Source organism: Pollicipes pollicipes, unplaced genomic scaffold, assembly GCF_011947565.3.
Source record: "Pollicipes pollicipes isolate AB1234 unplaced genomic scaffold, Ppol_2.1 Scaffold_4002;HRSCAF=4701_pilon_pilon_pilon, whole genome shotgun sequence".
NCBI classification, from domain to species: domain Eukaryota; kingdom Metazoa; phylum Arthropoda; class Thecostraca; order Pollicipedomorpha; family Pollicipedidae; genus Pollicipes; species Pollicipes pollicipes.
This window is the reverse complement of record NW_023596420.1, coordinates 1,851,098-1,865,659: the sequence shown is the minus strand read 5'-3', so window position 1 is coordinate 1,865,659 and position 14,562 is coordinate 1,851,098. Positions and strand designations below refer to the sequence as shown.

General features: G+C 66.5%; 2 protein-coding genes across 2 annotated transcripts in view; both read left to right on the top strand.

The window, feature by feature from the left end:
- Nucleotides 1–7,901, top strand: part of LOC119093376 (sortilin-related receptor) — a 34,375-nt gene extending 26,474 nt beyond the window's left edge. Inside the window, exons 28-38 of the mRNA XM_037216331.1 lie at nt 1,737–1,812; nt 2,385–2,617; nt 3,011–3,236; nt 3,685–3,837; nt 4,679–4,865; nt 5,207–5,331; nt 5,737–5,848; nt 6,263–6,406; nt 6,906–7,059; nt 7,459–7,622; nt 7,885–7,901. Coding sequence (XP_037072226.1) covers nt 1,737–1,812; nt 2,385–2,617; nt 3,011–3,236; nt 3,685–3,837; nt 4,679–4,865; nt 5,207–5,331; nt 5,737–5,848; nt 6,263–6,406; nt 6,906–7,059; nt 7,459–7,622; nt 7,885–7,901 — 1,591 coding nt within the window. The remainder of the gene's footprint in view (nt 1–1,736; nt 1,813–2,384; nt 2,618–3,010; nt 3,237–3,684; nt 3,838–4,678; nt 4,866–5,206; nt 5,332–5,736; nt 5,849–6,262; nt 6,407–6,905; nt 7,060–7,458; nt 7,623–7,884) is intronic.
- Nucleotides 7,902–8,055: 154 nt separating this feature from the next.
- On the top strand, nt 8,056–13,571 carry LOC119093871 (receptor-type tyrosine-protein phosphatase F). Its single transcript, XM_037216882.1, has 10 exons — nt 8,056–8,134; nt 8,553–8,759; nt 9,402–9,556; nt 9,762–9,862; nt 10,356–10,555; nt 10,960–11,168; nt 11,624–11,864; nt 12,216–12,518; nt 12,903–13,124; nt 13,438–13,571. Exons 4-8 carry the CDS (start codon nt 9,846–9,848, stop codon nt 12,389–12,391), a joined length of 843 nt encoding a protein of 280 aa, XP_037072777.1. The 5' UTR covers nt 8,056–8,134; nt 8,553–8,759; nt 9,402–9,556; nt 9,762–9,845; the 3' UTR covers nt 12,392–12,518; nt 12,903–13,124; nt 13,438–13,571.
- The last annotated feature ends 991 nt before the right edge of the window (nt 13,572–14,562 follow it).

The following is a 14,562-nucleotide window of genomic DNA, read 5'->3' as shown; positions in this document are numbered from 1 at the left end:
GCGCACGGGACCCGTCGCCGTGGCGCGGCCTTGCCGAACTCGTACGACCCGACGCGCTGCCCGGAGGGCGGCTACTACAACCAGTCTCGCGCTACGCGCCGTGCCGGCGACCACGTGCCAGCCGGGCACGGCCGCCGCCGGGCTGTTGAGCACCGACCGCCGCGCCCCTGCCCGCTCAAGTGAGTGACTGCGGCGCGCCGGCCGCCGCCGTGCTGTTTTGAGCCCCCCGACGGCGCCCCTGCCCGCTCAAGTGAGTGACCGCGGCTCGCCGGTCGCCGCCGTGCTGTTTGAGCCCGACCGGGGCCCTGCCCGCTCAAGCGAGTGACTGCCGCGCGCCGGCCGCGCCGTGCTGTTGAGCCCGACCGGCGCCCGCCCCGTCAGGTAGTGACCCGCGGCGCGCCGGCCGCCGCCGTGCTTGTTTGAGCCCGATCGGCCCTGCCGCTGCCCGCTCAGGTGAGTGACTGCGGCGCGCCGGCCGCCGCCGTGCTGTTAGCGCCCGACCGGCGCCCCTGCCCGCTCAGGTGAGTGACCGCGGCGCGCCGGCCGCCGCGCGCAGACGAACCCACCACCGCACGCTGGTGGGGCACAGGGCGCTGGGTGGCAGCTGTGGGCCAGTCGGCTGACAGAGCGGTGTCAAAATAGCCGGATGGTGGTTTGTTGGCCGGAAAGAGGTTCGCCATGCTGTTGCTCCGTAACTGGTTCAGGGGCACGGTAGTGTGTCAATCATCTGTGTTAACCAATGCGCGTCTGGGAAACCAGAGGTACGGGTTCGATTCCCCGCGTGCCCACCCTTCCGGCCGAGGTGAGAGGAAGGCGACCCATAAAAGCCTTAGCAGCTGAGTGCTTCGTAAAGGCGTAACGACATGACATGACCGTACTGGGCGTCATGTCAAAACGCTCGTGAGCGCCGTTGTATGGCTTGACGGCGATGGCGTGTTTTCCCGGAGAACCAGCACACCTGCGACACCTGCGCTCTGGCCCCGCCAACACCCGCCGCCGCGCTGCAGTCGCGGGCTGTCCGACGTGGTGACCGACGCACCGCACCGTTCCACGGCCGGTGGCTGCCCTCCCCGCTCACCAGATCGTCCGCTGTTGGCATCCCCCACAGCTCTCCTGGGCCCCGCCCTCCTACCCGCGCCCACCCACCCCGGTCTCGGCCCCGCCCTTTGACGCTGTCGCCACCCCCCCCCCCCCCCTGTCTCGGCCCTCTGCCCTCTGACGCCGTCGCCAACCCTCCCCCTGTCTCGGCCCTCTGCCCTCTGACGCCGTCGCCAACCCCCCCCCCCCCCTTTCTTCGACCCTCTGCCCTCTGACGCCGTTCGCCAACCCCCCCCCCCCCTGTCTCGACCCTCTGGCCTCTGACGCCGTCGCCATCCCCCGTCTCGGCCCTCTGCCCTCTGAGCCGTCGCCAACCCCCCCCCTGTCTCGGGCCCTCTGCCCTCTGACGCCGTGCGCCAACCCCCCCCTGTCTCGACCCTCTGCCCTCTGACGCCGTCGCCACCCCCTGTCTCGGCCCTCGCCCTCTCCCCCGTCGCCAACCCTCCCTCCCTATCTCGGCCCCTCTGCCCTCTGACACCGTCGCCAACCCCTCCCCTCCCTCCCCCTGTCTCGCCCTCTGCCCTCTGACGCCCTCGCCAACCCCCCCCCCCTGTCTCGACCCTGCCCTTTGACGCCGTCGCCAACCCTCCCCCTGTTCGGCCCCTCTGCCCTCTGACGCCGTCGCCGTTCCCCGGCAGCGAGAGCACCGACTTCCTCCTCATGGCCAAGCGTGACGCCATCCTGCGTCTGGCCGTCTCGGACGTGGAGAGCGGCGTGGCGCCGCTGCCGCTGCCGCGAGCGGCGTGGCCAGCGTGGTGGCGCTCGAGTTCGACGTGCCGCAACAACTGCGTGATGGTCCGACACCGCGTCAAGGCCGTCTTGGTGAGCGGAGAGGGGCCCGCCGCCGGCCGCGTGGCGGGCTGTGGATGCGTTGGGCCGCGGGGTCCGGCGCTGCAGGACCCGCGGTGGCACGCGCCGTCCGGTCTTGTAGGCGAAACAAACTTTGTCATTACCAGGGTGGTGTCCCGCTGAACTGCAGTTCACACGCTGTCTGTTGCGCTGTTGTGTGCTCCGATGAGCGCGCTGCTAGGTCTGTCCCGTGACGGCGAGCTGGCTGCTGTCTGCGGTCACCCGGCGAAACGTTGCCCCCTTGGTCCGCTCGCCGGTGTCCTCATAGTTGTCCCGCCGTCAGCTGCGCGCTGCGCCGCTGACCGTCCGCCGTGTCCCACCACAGTTGTGTCCCGCCGTCACTGCGCGCTGCGCCGCTGACCGTCCGCCGGTGTCCCATCACAGTTGTTCCGCCGTCACTGCCCTGCGCGCTCTGACCGTCCGTCGGTGGCCCACAGCGCCAGTGCTTGAACGGCGCTGGCCGCGAAGTTCTGCTGAACCGGAACGTGACGACGGTGGAGGCGCTGGCGCTAGACTGGACCACCGGCAACCTGTACCTGACCGAGTCGGTGTCGGCCACCATCCAGCTAGTGCGGCCGAGTGCCGGCCACGCCACCCACCTTCGAGCCACGCTGCTGGACAGTGCGGAGCTGGACAACCCCCGCGGCCTGGCGCTCCACCCCAGCAAAGGGTCAGTAGGCGTGACGCGCACGGGAGGCGGCTGGCTGCCACTGCCGCTGCTGCTGCCGCTGCCGCTGCGGCGGGCCCAGCGCTGGGTAGGTGACGGGTGCCGCTGAACATGCTCGGACACGTGGCGCTGTGTCTTCGGCGGGTGAGGTGCTGTACCACCGGCGCGGTCAACGGAGCGCCGGCCACGGGAGGAGTATAGCGCGGTCAGCGGAGCGACGGCCGCGGGAGGAGTGCAGAAGTCAGCGCTGCACTTCGCCTCCTTGCTCTAAAACCATGCGATGGGGCGTATGTAAGCTTTCAAACCACCCACCCGAAGCCGCTTTTGCATTCACAATTTGCATTTCCCTGTTCTTTACCCGGACATGAGCCTGACTGCCATTCCCATGTCGGCTAGGTACATGTTCTGGACGGACTGGTCTCAGACGACCCCCGGCATCTACCGCGCCTTCATGGACGGCACGAAGCACACCCAGATCGCCGGCCGGGGCAAGGTGATGTGGCCCAACGGCGTCAGCATCGACTACCAGGCGGACCGCATCTTCTGGGTGGATGCCAACCTCGACTACCTGGCGTCGTCCGACCTAGACGGCGGCCACTTCCAGATACTGCTGCAGAACTCTGTGAGAGACGCTGGGTCGGCGGGACGGCGCGGCGGCGGCAGCGGCTCTCCGTTTGTCTGGCCTTAGGACAACCCGCGAAGTCGCAGTGGTAGTCTCGAACGCGGTTCTGGCTCCCCTCCCCGTTCACCGACGTGGGACAAAGTGAGGCCCTTCAACGTTAAATGGCACGCAGCGGAGTGTAGGCGCTGCAGAGCTGTACACGAGTACCTCTTGTTCGCCTGTCAGAACGCGATGACGGCCATGCCTGTCCAACACTGTCGCCGTCCGGGACGTCACCTGGGAGCAGCACACACTCCTGCTGGAGTGGCGTGATGGTGTGTACCCGAGGCACGCGGCCGGGTCGGAGCGGGCACGCCGTACCCGCGCTACGCCGCCCCGCTCTGACCTGCCGCCCCGCTCTGACCCACCGCATCGCCGCCGCCTGACCCGCCGCCGTACCTGTCTCCAGGAGAACAGCCGACACCCGTTCGCCATCTCCGTGTACAAGGATTTGATGTTCTGGAACGACTGGCAGAGCGAAGTGGTGCTCATGACCGACAAGCGCTCGCCGACCCACGTCGTCACCGTGCTCGACAAGGTGCCCAACGTCGTCGACGTCAAGGTTTGTGCACGTCCCCTCTTTTGTCTGCATGTGAAAATCTTGTCATTTCGTTCCGTTTCGTTTATGTCGTTTGCGCGGCGGTTTTCCCGTTTCTATCTCAATGCTGATTTATATTCTTGCTTTAGGTCCTTTTTCGGTCATCCACTTTTCCATACTTCCCCCCTTTTCCTCACGCCCGTTTGTTGACATGCTTTCTTCACCCCGCTCCGATATTCCGGCCTATTCATGTCAATCACAGCATTACCCACCGGCTACGCTGTTGTCCTGCCGACCATCGGCGCTACATGTGGGGGTGCCGTGGGCTTCAGTGAGGGCGCCGCATCTGACGCCTGGCTGTTTGTTCCCCTGCCGACCATCTGCGCTTCCTGTGGGGGGCGCCGTGGGGTTCAGTGAGGGCGCCGCCTCTGACGCCTGGCTGTTTGTTCCCCTGCCGACCATCGGCGCTTCCTGTGGGGGGCGCCGTGGGGTTCAGTGAAGGCGCCGCCTCTGACGCCTGGCTGGTTGTTCCCCTGCCGACCATTGGCGCTTCCTGTGGGGGCGCCGTGGGGTTCAGTGAGGGCGCCGCCTCTGACGCCTGGCTGTTTGTTCCCTGCCGACCATCTGCGCTTCCTGTGGGGGGGGGCGCCGTGGGGTTCAGTGAGGGCGCCGCCTCTGACGCCTGGCTGTTTGTTCCCTGCCGACCATCTGCGCTTCCTGTGGGGGGCGCCGTGGGGTTCAGTGGGGGCGCCGCCTCTGACGCCTGGCTGTTTGTTCCCTGCCGACCATCGGCGCTTCCTGTGGGGGCGCCGTGGGGTTCAGTGAGGGCGCCGCCTCTGACGCCGGGCTGTGCGGCGGTGGCCAGGTGTTCGGCCAGCAGTCGCAGCGGGGTGTCAGCGGCTGCACCAACAGCACCGCCTGCGCCTGGCTCTGCACCCCACGGCCCGACGGCAAGCACCGGTGCCTGTGCCCGGACGGCCTGCGCCTGCAGAACGACAAGTGCGTGTGCTTCAACGGCAATACGCCCTTCGCCAACGGCACCTGCCCGTCAGGTGAGCGACCCTGTGGCCGAATGGTGACAGGTTTCGGGTGTCAAAGGTTCTCGGTGTCTTCAGCGACGTGGGCGGATGTTAACGTCATATGCTTGGCGCTAGACTGCTCGCCACGGTCATGGTTGTCGCGGCGCGGATATTGGTGAGAAGTGATTGGGACCACTGCCGCGTGCAGGTGTCGAGTGTCCGGCGGCACACGAGCACTGCCCGGACCAGAGGACCGTGAGGTGTGTGTGGGGGCCGAGCGCGGCCGCCGCTCCGACGGTGTGCTCGGCGCCGCGTCATCGGCGCGCCGGGGTGACGACAGCACGCGCCCACCGACAGTCGAGGCTCTTTTGCAGTGAACGAGCAGTGCGCGGCCGAGTACTTCACGTGCGCCAATAAGCAGCTCTGTATCAGGCGAGACTGGCTGTGCGACGGCGACAACGACTGCGGCGACAACTCGGACGAGCGCGACTGCCAGCAGGTGACCGGACGCCGCCGTCGCCTCCCGCCTGCAGAGCGATGGCGGGCGGGCGGCGTCCCTTGCGAAGCTGTGGTCGCGCGGCTGGGACCGTCTGCCGTTTGGACTGTAAGGTCGGGGAAGGGGCTAGTCGGAGGACCGCCAGTGGCCAGTGTTTGTACTGAAGCTTGGGGTCAGAGTGTCTTCATTAGTCTGTGCAGTCCCGAGGTTAGATGTTCCCTCTGGTACCAAAACGCTATTCCTTTGTCTAGCGGGTCGAGCCGTCCATCACAAGGTCCGTGTGCAGTTGCGAGGCTTCACGTCTCGCCCAAGTCAGGGGTGGAATGGTGGCGCGCCGCGTGACGAGCGCTGGCGGCGGTGTGACGCGGGCGCGGCTCGGCGACTGACGCCCGCCCCGCCCCGCCGCAGGCCAGCTGCGGCAGCCTACAGTTCCGCTGCGACAACGGCCGCTGCATCACGGCCGCCTGGCACTGCGACTTCGAGGACGACTGCCACGATGGCAGCGACGAGCGCGGCTGCGGTGAGCGACCGCCCGGCGGACGCGCCGGTGCGGCGCCAGGCTCGGCTGGCGCGCTGCCCGGACCGCGAGAGGGCCGGACACGCACGTGTGTCTGGCAGTGTGCACTGTTAAACTTGTGTGACTTCCCCATGCCGTGTCGTGCGGGGATGGCGGTACGGTGCGCCTTCACCGCAAAACGCGGGCGTTGAAGCGGGAGTGCACAATCGATGTTAGCGTGCGAGCCATCTACTAGTCCAGTTACTGAGTCCTGACTGGTAAGGTTTTCCTGATCTAGTATTTCTCTTAGTGTTACACTGACGGCGTCTGCGGTCCAGTGTCGCCTGACGGCTGTCGTCATTGGAGAAAGTCGGGCGCCGGAGCCCCTGGCGGCGTGCGCGGTCGACGCCGAGCCTGACCGGGCCGCCCCGCCCACAGTGTACCCCAACTGCACGAGCACCGAGTTCCAGTGCGCCAGCGGCCGCTGTATCCGCAGCCAGTACCGCTGCGACGGCGACGACGACTGCAGAGACAAGTCGGACGAGCTGGACTGCCCGACGCCGGCGCCGCCGCCCTGCCCACGTGAGTCGGCGGCCCGCGCCGGCGCGCTGCCGCCTCTGGCACCTCTGGTGTCACGGGCAATGGCGAGTGGTGTGCCCAGCTGCGGTCGGTGCGTGTGTATCGTCGGCATTGGGACTGGCGAAGGCGTGGCGCGGACGGCACACCGTTCCGTCAGCGCGGGTGGCGCAGTCGGTGGCGTCGGAGTGGGACGCGGCCGGACGGGCGTCTCGTCGCACGCGCGTGGGTTCGGCGGTCGGCGGGCCTTTGCTGCGCGTTGGACGGAGTTTGTTTATCTCGCGACGACAACCTGAGTGGAGGGCCCCCGACGAAGACCCGAACCTGGCATTCCCGTGCGCGGACAGCGGTCCCATCATTGCCAGTGCTGTAGAGTGTGAGTCGTCAGACATTACGAGAAGAACCGCACCGTCACGCTGTCGCCGCACGGACAGGACCAGCAGCCTGCTCCGCCATCGGCCGCGCGCAGCCCTGACCGCCCCACGCCGTCCGCTCCCGCCGGCAGCGCCGTCGTTCCAGTGCGTCAACAGCAGCCAGTGCCTGCCGATCTCGTGGGTGTGTGATGGCTCTGCCGACTGCCCGGGCGGCGACGACGAGGACGCGGCCCGCTGCGCCGACTACAGCTGTCCCCGCTGGCAGTTCCAGTGCGCCAACAAGCGGTACGACCGCCGCCGCGGCGCGGATCGGGGTGCAGCGCGCGGCGCCAGGGCGCCGACTGGGCTGCTGTCAGAGCCTGCAGAGGCGGGCGAGGTACAGTGTCGGTCTGCGGTGTCCTCATCGGTGTCCTCGGCTCCCTACGAACTTAGGCCGCGTGTCCGTCTGCCCGTTATAGCATGGCGTGCGAACGCCCTGATTTTTGGACCCGTTGAGTGACGTGAAGTGATGACGCGCCGGGCCGGAGGAAGGCTACGCGGTCTGGGCGGGATCAACCCTCTGAAAGCACCGGCAGCGCGGCCTCACCTGCCCCAAACTGTTGTCCGTGTCTTGGCCGAGTTTGCTGTGTAGTGGTCGAGGCGGCCCGCTCGGCAGGCGCGTCACCGGGCCGTGGCGTGTTCCAGCTGTATTCAGATGAAGTGGCGCTGCGACTCGCAGAACGACTGCGGGGACGGCTCCGACGAGCTGAACTGCACGGCCACCACCACGGCTGCGCCCACCACGGAGCCGGCGCCCACCTTCCCCATGGTACGGGTGCCATCGCCGGCCCGGATGCTCGATCCCAGCGGTATGTGCTCCCCACATGTGTCAGCTGCTGGCAGTTTTCCGGCGAGGCTTACTCCCGTGGAAGGAACGGCTTCGCAGTTCCATCACGGTACGCGTTCGCCCACTGAGCTATGCCCCCCCCCCCCCCCTCCCCAACCTCGTCTTCACGAGAACTTCCTCCACTGCCTTGCCTGTGCACCAGTGGGCGATGCTGCTCTCTGCCGCCCCGCACCAGACCCGTGCGGGGTGCGCCTGCTCGGCCGTCACACTGCCCCTCCACCGAGCGGCTTCCGCCTGCTGACGGCCGCCGGGGTCGCCGCCAGGGTGACTGCGGCACCAGCGGCCACCTGCTGCGCTGCCGCAACGGCCGCTGCGTGCCGCTCTGGTGGAAGTGCGACGGCGCCGACGACTGCGGCGACAACAGCGACGAGGCCGGCTGCGGCGGCGACGCCACGGTCGCGCCGCCGGCCGCCGGCAGCTCCCGGCCGCCTCCCGCGGCCACCTGCGGGGCCAGTCACTTCCGCTGCGATAACGGTGGGTCTCGGCTGGGAGACGCCTCCCGACTGCCGCCGCGGCCGGGCGTGGCCGGCGGCCGATCTGCGTGACGCATTGCTCTGGAAAGACCGGCCCGCCAACTGTCGGGTGGTCGGTAGGAGACGTTGGAAAGCCGGTACGGAAAGCCAGCAGATGTGTGTAGGGGGGGGGGGGGGGGGACGGGGGAGCAAAGAAAGCGAACTTTTGCGGCGAATGTGCTCGGTACTGGAAAGAAAACAACCAAATGAAATCGGCGTCTGTGCTCGTCATGGGCTTGGTGCGAGACGGTCGCCGTATGACGTCTGACCGCCGGCGTGGACGCCTGCGGTCGCCGTGCGTGCCGCGTCCGGTGCGATGACGAGCCTGGCGCCGCCGCTCGCCGCCGGCCGCCCTCTCGACCGTTCGCGTTGCCCGCCAGGCCGCTGCATCTGGGAGGCGTTCGTGTGCGACGGCGACCGCGACTGTCCGGGCGGCGAGGACGAGGCGGAGTGCGCCGGCGGCACGGGCGGCTGCGCGGCCGGCCAGTACCGCTGCCTGCTGTCCGGCGAGTGCATCGGACGCCGCCTGCTCTGCAATGGCCGCCAGGACTGCGCCGACAACTCGGACGAGGAGGCCTGCGCGCCGGGTGAGCGGGCCGACCGGCGCGACGGCGGACGGAGCCGGCCGCGCCGCCCGCCGCCGGACGCAGCGGTCTGGCGAGGCGGCGCCACTCCTCGGTTGTGCGTGTGCGTGCGCGTTTGCGATGGGCCGCGGAGGGTTAAAGGCAGGCTGGTTTCTCGTTGATTTTACGTGTTCTGAGGAGCCGTTCAACTGTCATTCAACTGACGGAAGAAAGTGGTTGCGGACATCTGCCATGCGTTTGTGGAAATCCCTCAGCCTTCCCACAAAATTGTCATCTTTAAATCATGACCTCTCGCTTGCTATCTGGCATGTACATCAACCTCGCCTGGAATGACAAATGCGGTGCATCACGCCGCGCGTCGCAGGGCACTGGCAATGCACAGTAGGGGGGTGTCATGTCCTTCCTTGCTTTGTGTCGTGCCCTGATGGTCGAGCGGAGGATCTAGCCGGGCTCACCTGCTGTGCTTGTGGGGCAGGCCGGCGGGAGTGCGGCCGTGGTCACTGCAGCCGTTGTCGGCGCCGCGCGTGCCGGCCGCGGCGTGCCGTCCGGGCCATCCTGTCGGGGCAGGGCGGCCCGGCTGCGCGGTGGCCGTGATGCGGCGCCCGAGACGCGTCTGACCTCTCCGCCCCCTCCCCGCCCTCACAGAAGGCACCACCGTGCAGCCGTTCACCTGCCCGTCCGGCTTCTTCCGGTGCGACTTCCACACCTGCCTGCCCTACTTCAAGTTCTGCGACGGCCACCGGGACTGCTCGGACGGCTACGACGAGTCCAGCTGCCGCGACGATAGCACCGTGTTCCAGGTGCGCCGGCCGGCCGGCTCGGCCAGGGTCGGCGGTGGGTGGCGGAGCCGAGTGCGCCGGTGTTTCGAGGCAGCGCTGGCCCAGCGGAGGTGGCCAATGCTCTGGTGGCCGCGTCGAGTGAGCTGGGCGTTGTGTTGGCCGCCACCTGTCCGTCGGGCGGTGTGTCGGTGCTGACCTGGAGCCTTTGCCTCGGCGCTTCCCGCAGGTGGTGAGCTACGCCGCCGACACCAAGACGCTGACGCCGCATGCGGTGACGGTGGGCTGGAAGACGAACGCTCGCGGCCCGGCCATGCTCGCCAAGCTCAGGTCAGTGGGCTGCGCGCTCCGCACCCCTCGTGTAAAGCGTTACGCATGGGTGATGAACGTGGTAAATTGGGCGGAAAATTGTAAAACAGCGCGAACTGACATTGTGACAGATTTTTGGCAGAATTGTCGAATTCTTTCGCAGGCAAATCCGAATTATCATATGCCTAAGACATTCAGATTGTGTCCAGCGTTGTTACGGAGCTCCAGCGTATAGCTTTTGTGTTGTCTCCCGCGTGTTGGAGATGCGTGATGCCATGCTTACTGGCGTGTTGCGGAGCGTAATGCGATGCAATGCTCATTCGTGACAATTAACTTTGCTCAAAGCGTCGAATTTCGACAACGTGAGATGTTTGCTCGATAACTTTATTTAACGAATACGTCCGGGCATATTTAAGATCGATCACTGTCAGCATAAGAACTCTGAATCGTCTAATTGTCCCTTGTGTTACGCTACCGGTCCTGTCTTAATGTAGGACGTTCGCACCGACGCCAGGTACTTGCCATCGATCTGCGCCGTCTACCAGCCGGGGCCGTGCCACTGGATCAATATGACCTGGATCGCCGACACCGAGTACCGCTTCGACCGGCTGGAGCCGTTCACATGGTACAACGTGACCGTGTTCGTGCGCGCCGAGGGACGCGACGCCGCCTTCCCCGCCAGCCAGTACATCAGCGTCCAGACCCTCAGCGCCCGTACGTGTCCGACGACGTGGCCGTGGCGGCGCGGGGTGCGACGGCGCTGTCTGGGGTGCGGCGCCGGGGCGCTGCGCCGCGCGGGGCGGCCGGACGGCGCTCGTGTGCCCGCCGTCCGAGCCCGTGCTCCCGTGTCGCCCGCCGGCGGTGGAGTGGGCGCTGCCGCGGCGCTGCGCATGAGTGTCGGTCGGACACCCTGTCTTCGTGAGAGCTCTGTGCGCGTGCGTGGCCTGGGCGTCCGGCCGGTCACCGGTGAATACTCGCTGTTGCGTGGCCGCCGGCTCCTCTGTGCGCCTGCGCGGCCTGGGCGTTCCGGCCGGTCGCCGGCGATACTCGCTGTTGCGCGACCTCCGCCGATCGTGACTTGACCTGACCTGACCTTCCTCTTCCCGCCCCGCCTGCAGGGCCGACGCCACCCTGGCAGATGACCGCCACACAGCTGAACCACAACTCTGTTCGCGTGTCGTGGCAGCCGCCCAAGCACATGAACGGCCGCCTGTTGAACTACCGGCTCTCGATGGTGCCGCCTCAGCCGGCCCACGTGTTTCACACACGGCACACCAACTTCACCGTGGTCGAGGACTTCCTGCCCGGCGCGAACTACACGTTCTTCGTGAGTGGGCAGCAGCCTAGACGCACGTGGGCCTGGCAGCGCGCGCTGGGCCGCTTTCGTTTCTGTTTCCGACCGCAGCGTTCAGTGCGCTGGTGGTGTGCTGATTGTCGGTAGGTGGCGCTGGGGTTTCAGGTGGCTGCTGTGACCAGCAGCCCGTGGCAGGGGCTGTTACGCGGCTGTTTTGGCGGCTGTTACGCGGCTGTGAACGTGTGTACACACTTGTGGACTCAGACTCGGTTTGTGTGGTCCGACATCAGTTTCATCTTCGGCATGTGCGTCCTGCCTTGTTTGGTCCTCTGCCGAGAGCAGCGTTCTGTAAGTGGAGCATCAGCGACAAAAACAACAACGCTGTTTTCCTGCACCCTGCCCTTGGCGGGCAGCCCCCCCCCCGCGTGACATTCCCCCTCCCCCTCCCGCGGCGATCCGCCGGACACGCCGGTCGCTCCCGCCGACAGGTCCAGGCGGAGAACGCCGAGTTCCTGAGCGAGAGCTCGCACCCGGCGTCGCTCGTGTTCGACGGCGACGCGGTGATCGGTGCCGTGACCGGCGTCGCCGTGGAGGAGCGCACGCCGCGCTCGCTGACGCTCAGCTGGGACGCGCTGCCGGCGGCTGACGGCTTCCTGGTGCGCTACACGCCTACGGAGAACCAGCTGGTGCCCGCCGACGACCTCCGCACCAAGAATAACCGTGTCGTGCGTGAGTATGCGGCGGGGTGGCCCGGCCGCCGGCGCTGCGGACCTCGACCCGTGGGGCGGCCGCACAGTGGCGTGGTTTGCTGCGGCTGGGTGTGGGGGCAGTGGATGGCGCTGGGTGATGCTGCACTTGAACTGTTGCCCCTGTTGCTGGCGATGCCGCGTACGGACTGGTGTGAGGAGTTTCGTGAAGATTGCAGGACGACGTCGTTTTTTAGGGACTGCTTGTGTTTTCGTGGATGAATGAGCACACACAGGGCCCCGTTTTCGGCCGTCAATCACCGTGACCCAACCAACAGTGCCTGGGTGTGCGCACGCTGGCCCCTGGCTGAGCGCGGCTCGGTCTTGCCGGCAGTGTCTGGGCTACTATCTTCGGGCACAGCGTACGAGTTGACGGTGCAGGGCTACAAGGGCCGCTTCACGGGGCCGGTGCAAGCCATCAGCAGCGGCACCACCGGCCAGCCAGTCCCGGCAGGTCACGAATCTCACGGCGACGCTGTCGCCACACAGCGGCATGCTCGTCAACCTTAGCTGGCGGCCGCCGCCGTCGAGCGGCGGCACCGTCGACGCGCTGGAGTACGGCGTGTTCTGGGGCACGTCGATGGAGGAGCTGTACTCGGGCGGTGTGCGACAGAGGGTGAACGCTACGTCAGTACAGGTGCGGATTTGTGAGGAGGAGGAGGAGGGGGAGAGGGGGGGGGGGGGACAACCGGCCACCAGGCTGCTGTCTGCCGTCTGTCGGCCGGTGGTCGCTGTTTGGTCTTAGCCGTGGTGTCGAGAGCAGGTGGTTGATCCATATGTGACTGGGAGTTGACAGAGTATGCGTGCTTTGTACTTCGGACGGTTGAAGATTCCTTACGACCTGAGTCTGAGACCGCTCCTTGCTGCCCTTTACCTGCACTTCTTTGCTTGTCAGATGACTCACGCGGCAACCTTCAAAGACCGCTTCAGACCGCGTGACCAGACCACCTGCTGTGCTTCTCTCTCACCTGCCAATCTCTCCCTGCCCGTCTCACCTGCCCCTCTCTCACCTCTGCCGTAGGTGACCGGCCTGGCCGCCTGCGAAGACTATCTGCTGGTGGTGGCCGTGGTCGGACCGAACGGTACGGGGGTCGGCGCGCCCGCCGCCCGCCTGCGCACCAAGTATGATGTGCGCGCGCCGCCCAAGAACGTGACCGTGACCAGCGTGCGCGGAAAGCAGCTGATGATGAAAGTCCGCTGGTCGGCCAGCTGCCCGGTAGTGGAGCGGCCGGTCGGCTATAACGTGAGTGACGGATGCCAACAGTGAGCCAGAGTGTAGAGGGGAGAGAAGCGGGGCTGTGCGGAGGAGGAGAGCAGGGAGAGTTGATCCGCTGTGGGGCTCAGTGTTTGACCTGTCCAGTGGGCTGCTGCCTTGTGGCCAGATGTAAGGCGAGGTGGCCTCGGCACCTCTGTCTGCTCGCTGTAGATAGCACTTCGTTTGTCGCGCCTAACATGTGCTGTGCCTATCAGATCGTCAGAAAAAGTGAGCGTGTCTTAAAATTGGTCTGACTCGGACTTGAGGCGTGTTACAGCGTCTTGTCCTGTCCTCCCCGCAGATCACCGTGGTAGAGGTGGGAGGTGGGTCACGTGCACCATACCGGGTGACGCTGCCCACCAGTTCGGAGGTGGCCCACTCCCACCAGGTGCCCGCCAACTACGGCGGCCACTACCTAGTGACAGTGCGCACCACGGCCATGGACGCCGCGCCGCCCACCCCGGTGGACGTTCGAGGCGCCGCCCATCCCGGCCCTCACAAAAAGCTCCAGCTGGCGGCCCCATCATCGAGCGAAACGGTAAGCGTCGGGCTCTACTGGAAGGAGCGCAAACCTGCCCGCACGAGTATGCGGAGACTCCAAAGTGAGTTGAAGGGGAGAGAGAAGAGAGAGAGAGAGAGAGAGAGAGAGAGAGAGAGAGAGAGAGGAGGACCCGGAGAGGGAGAGAGAGAGAGAGAGAGAGAGAAGAGAGAGAGAGAGAGAGAGGGAGGAAGAGAGAGAGGAGAGTGAGAGAGAGAGAGAGAGAGAGAGGGAGAGGGAGAAGGGAGAGGGAAGAGAGAGAGAGAGAGGGAGGAGAGACGAGAGGGAGAGAGAGAGGGGGGAGGGAGGGGTGAGGGTATGGAGAGGGAGATGGAGAGGGAGAGGGAGAGGGAGAGGGAGAGGGAGAGAGGAGAGGGAGGGAGAGGGAGAGGGAGAGAGGGGAGGGGAGAGGGAGAGGGAGAGGGGAGAGGAGAGGAGAGGGAGAGGGAGAGAGGGAGAGAGAGAGACTGATGGTTGTATGCCCCTGGTTGGTGTCACGCTGTAGGCGAGGGAGTGGGCTCTGTGCACCATCTGTGAGTGGAGAGTGGTGAGTGTGCTTGGTGTTGTGGGCCGTCATCAGTTACAGTTGGGCACTGATTGCCACTGCAAAGGTCTGTGTCCGAGCGCTCTCTCCCGTCTGTTGGCATACGCGCGGTCTGTGTGGCAGGGCCGGCGCCTGTGTGTTCGGAGCCCACGCTGTGTGCCGTGGCCGCTGCCCCGCCCGTGTCCAGATCCTGCACGCGGGTTCCGAGAGCCCCCCCCCCCCCCCATGCCGCCGTTGCCGTGCCAGTGCCAACGGCCTGTCTGCGGCGCCGTCAGGTACACGTACGAGGTGCGGCTGGCCCAGTCTCCGGACGCCGTGTGGAACAGTAGCGCACTGCTGGCGCC

Excerpts from the sequence above, each read along its gene's own strand:
- LOC119093871 (XM_037216882.1), top strand. Across the intron at positions 10,556-10,959 it reads CGTCCAGACCCTCAGCGCCC|GGCCGACGCCACCCTGGCAG; the intron begins GTACGTGTCCGA and ends CCCCGCCTGCAG. Across the intron at positions 11,169-11,623 it reads GCGCGAACTACACGTTCTTC|GTCCAGGCGGAGAACGCCGA; the intron begins GTGAGTGGGCAG and ends TCCCGCCGACAG.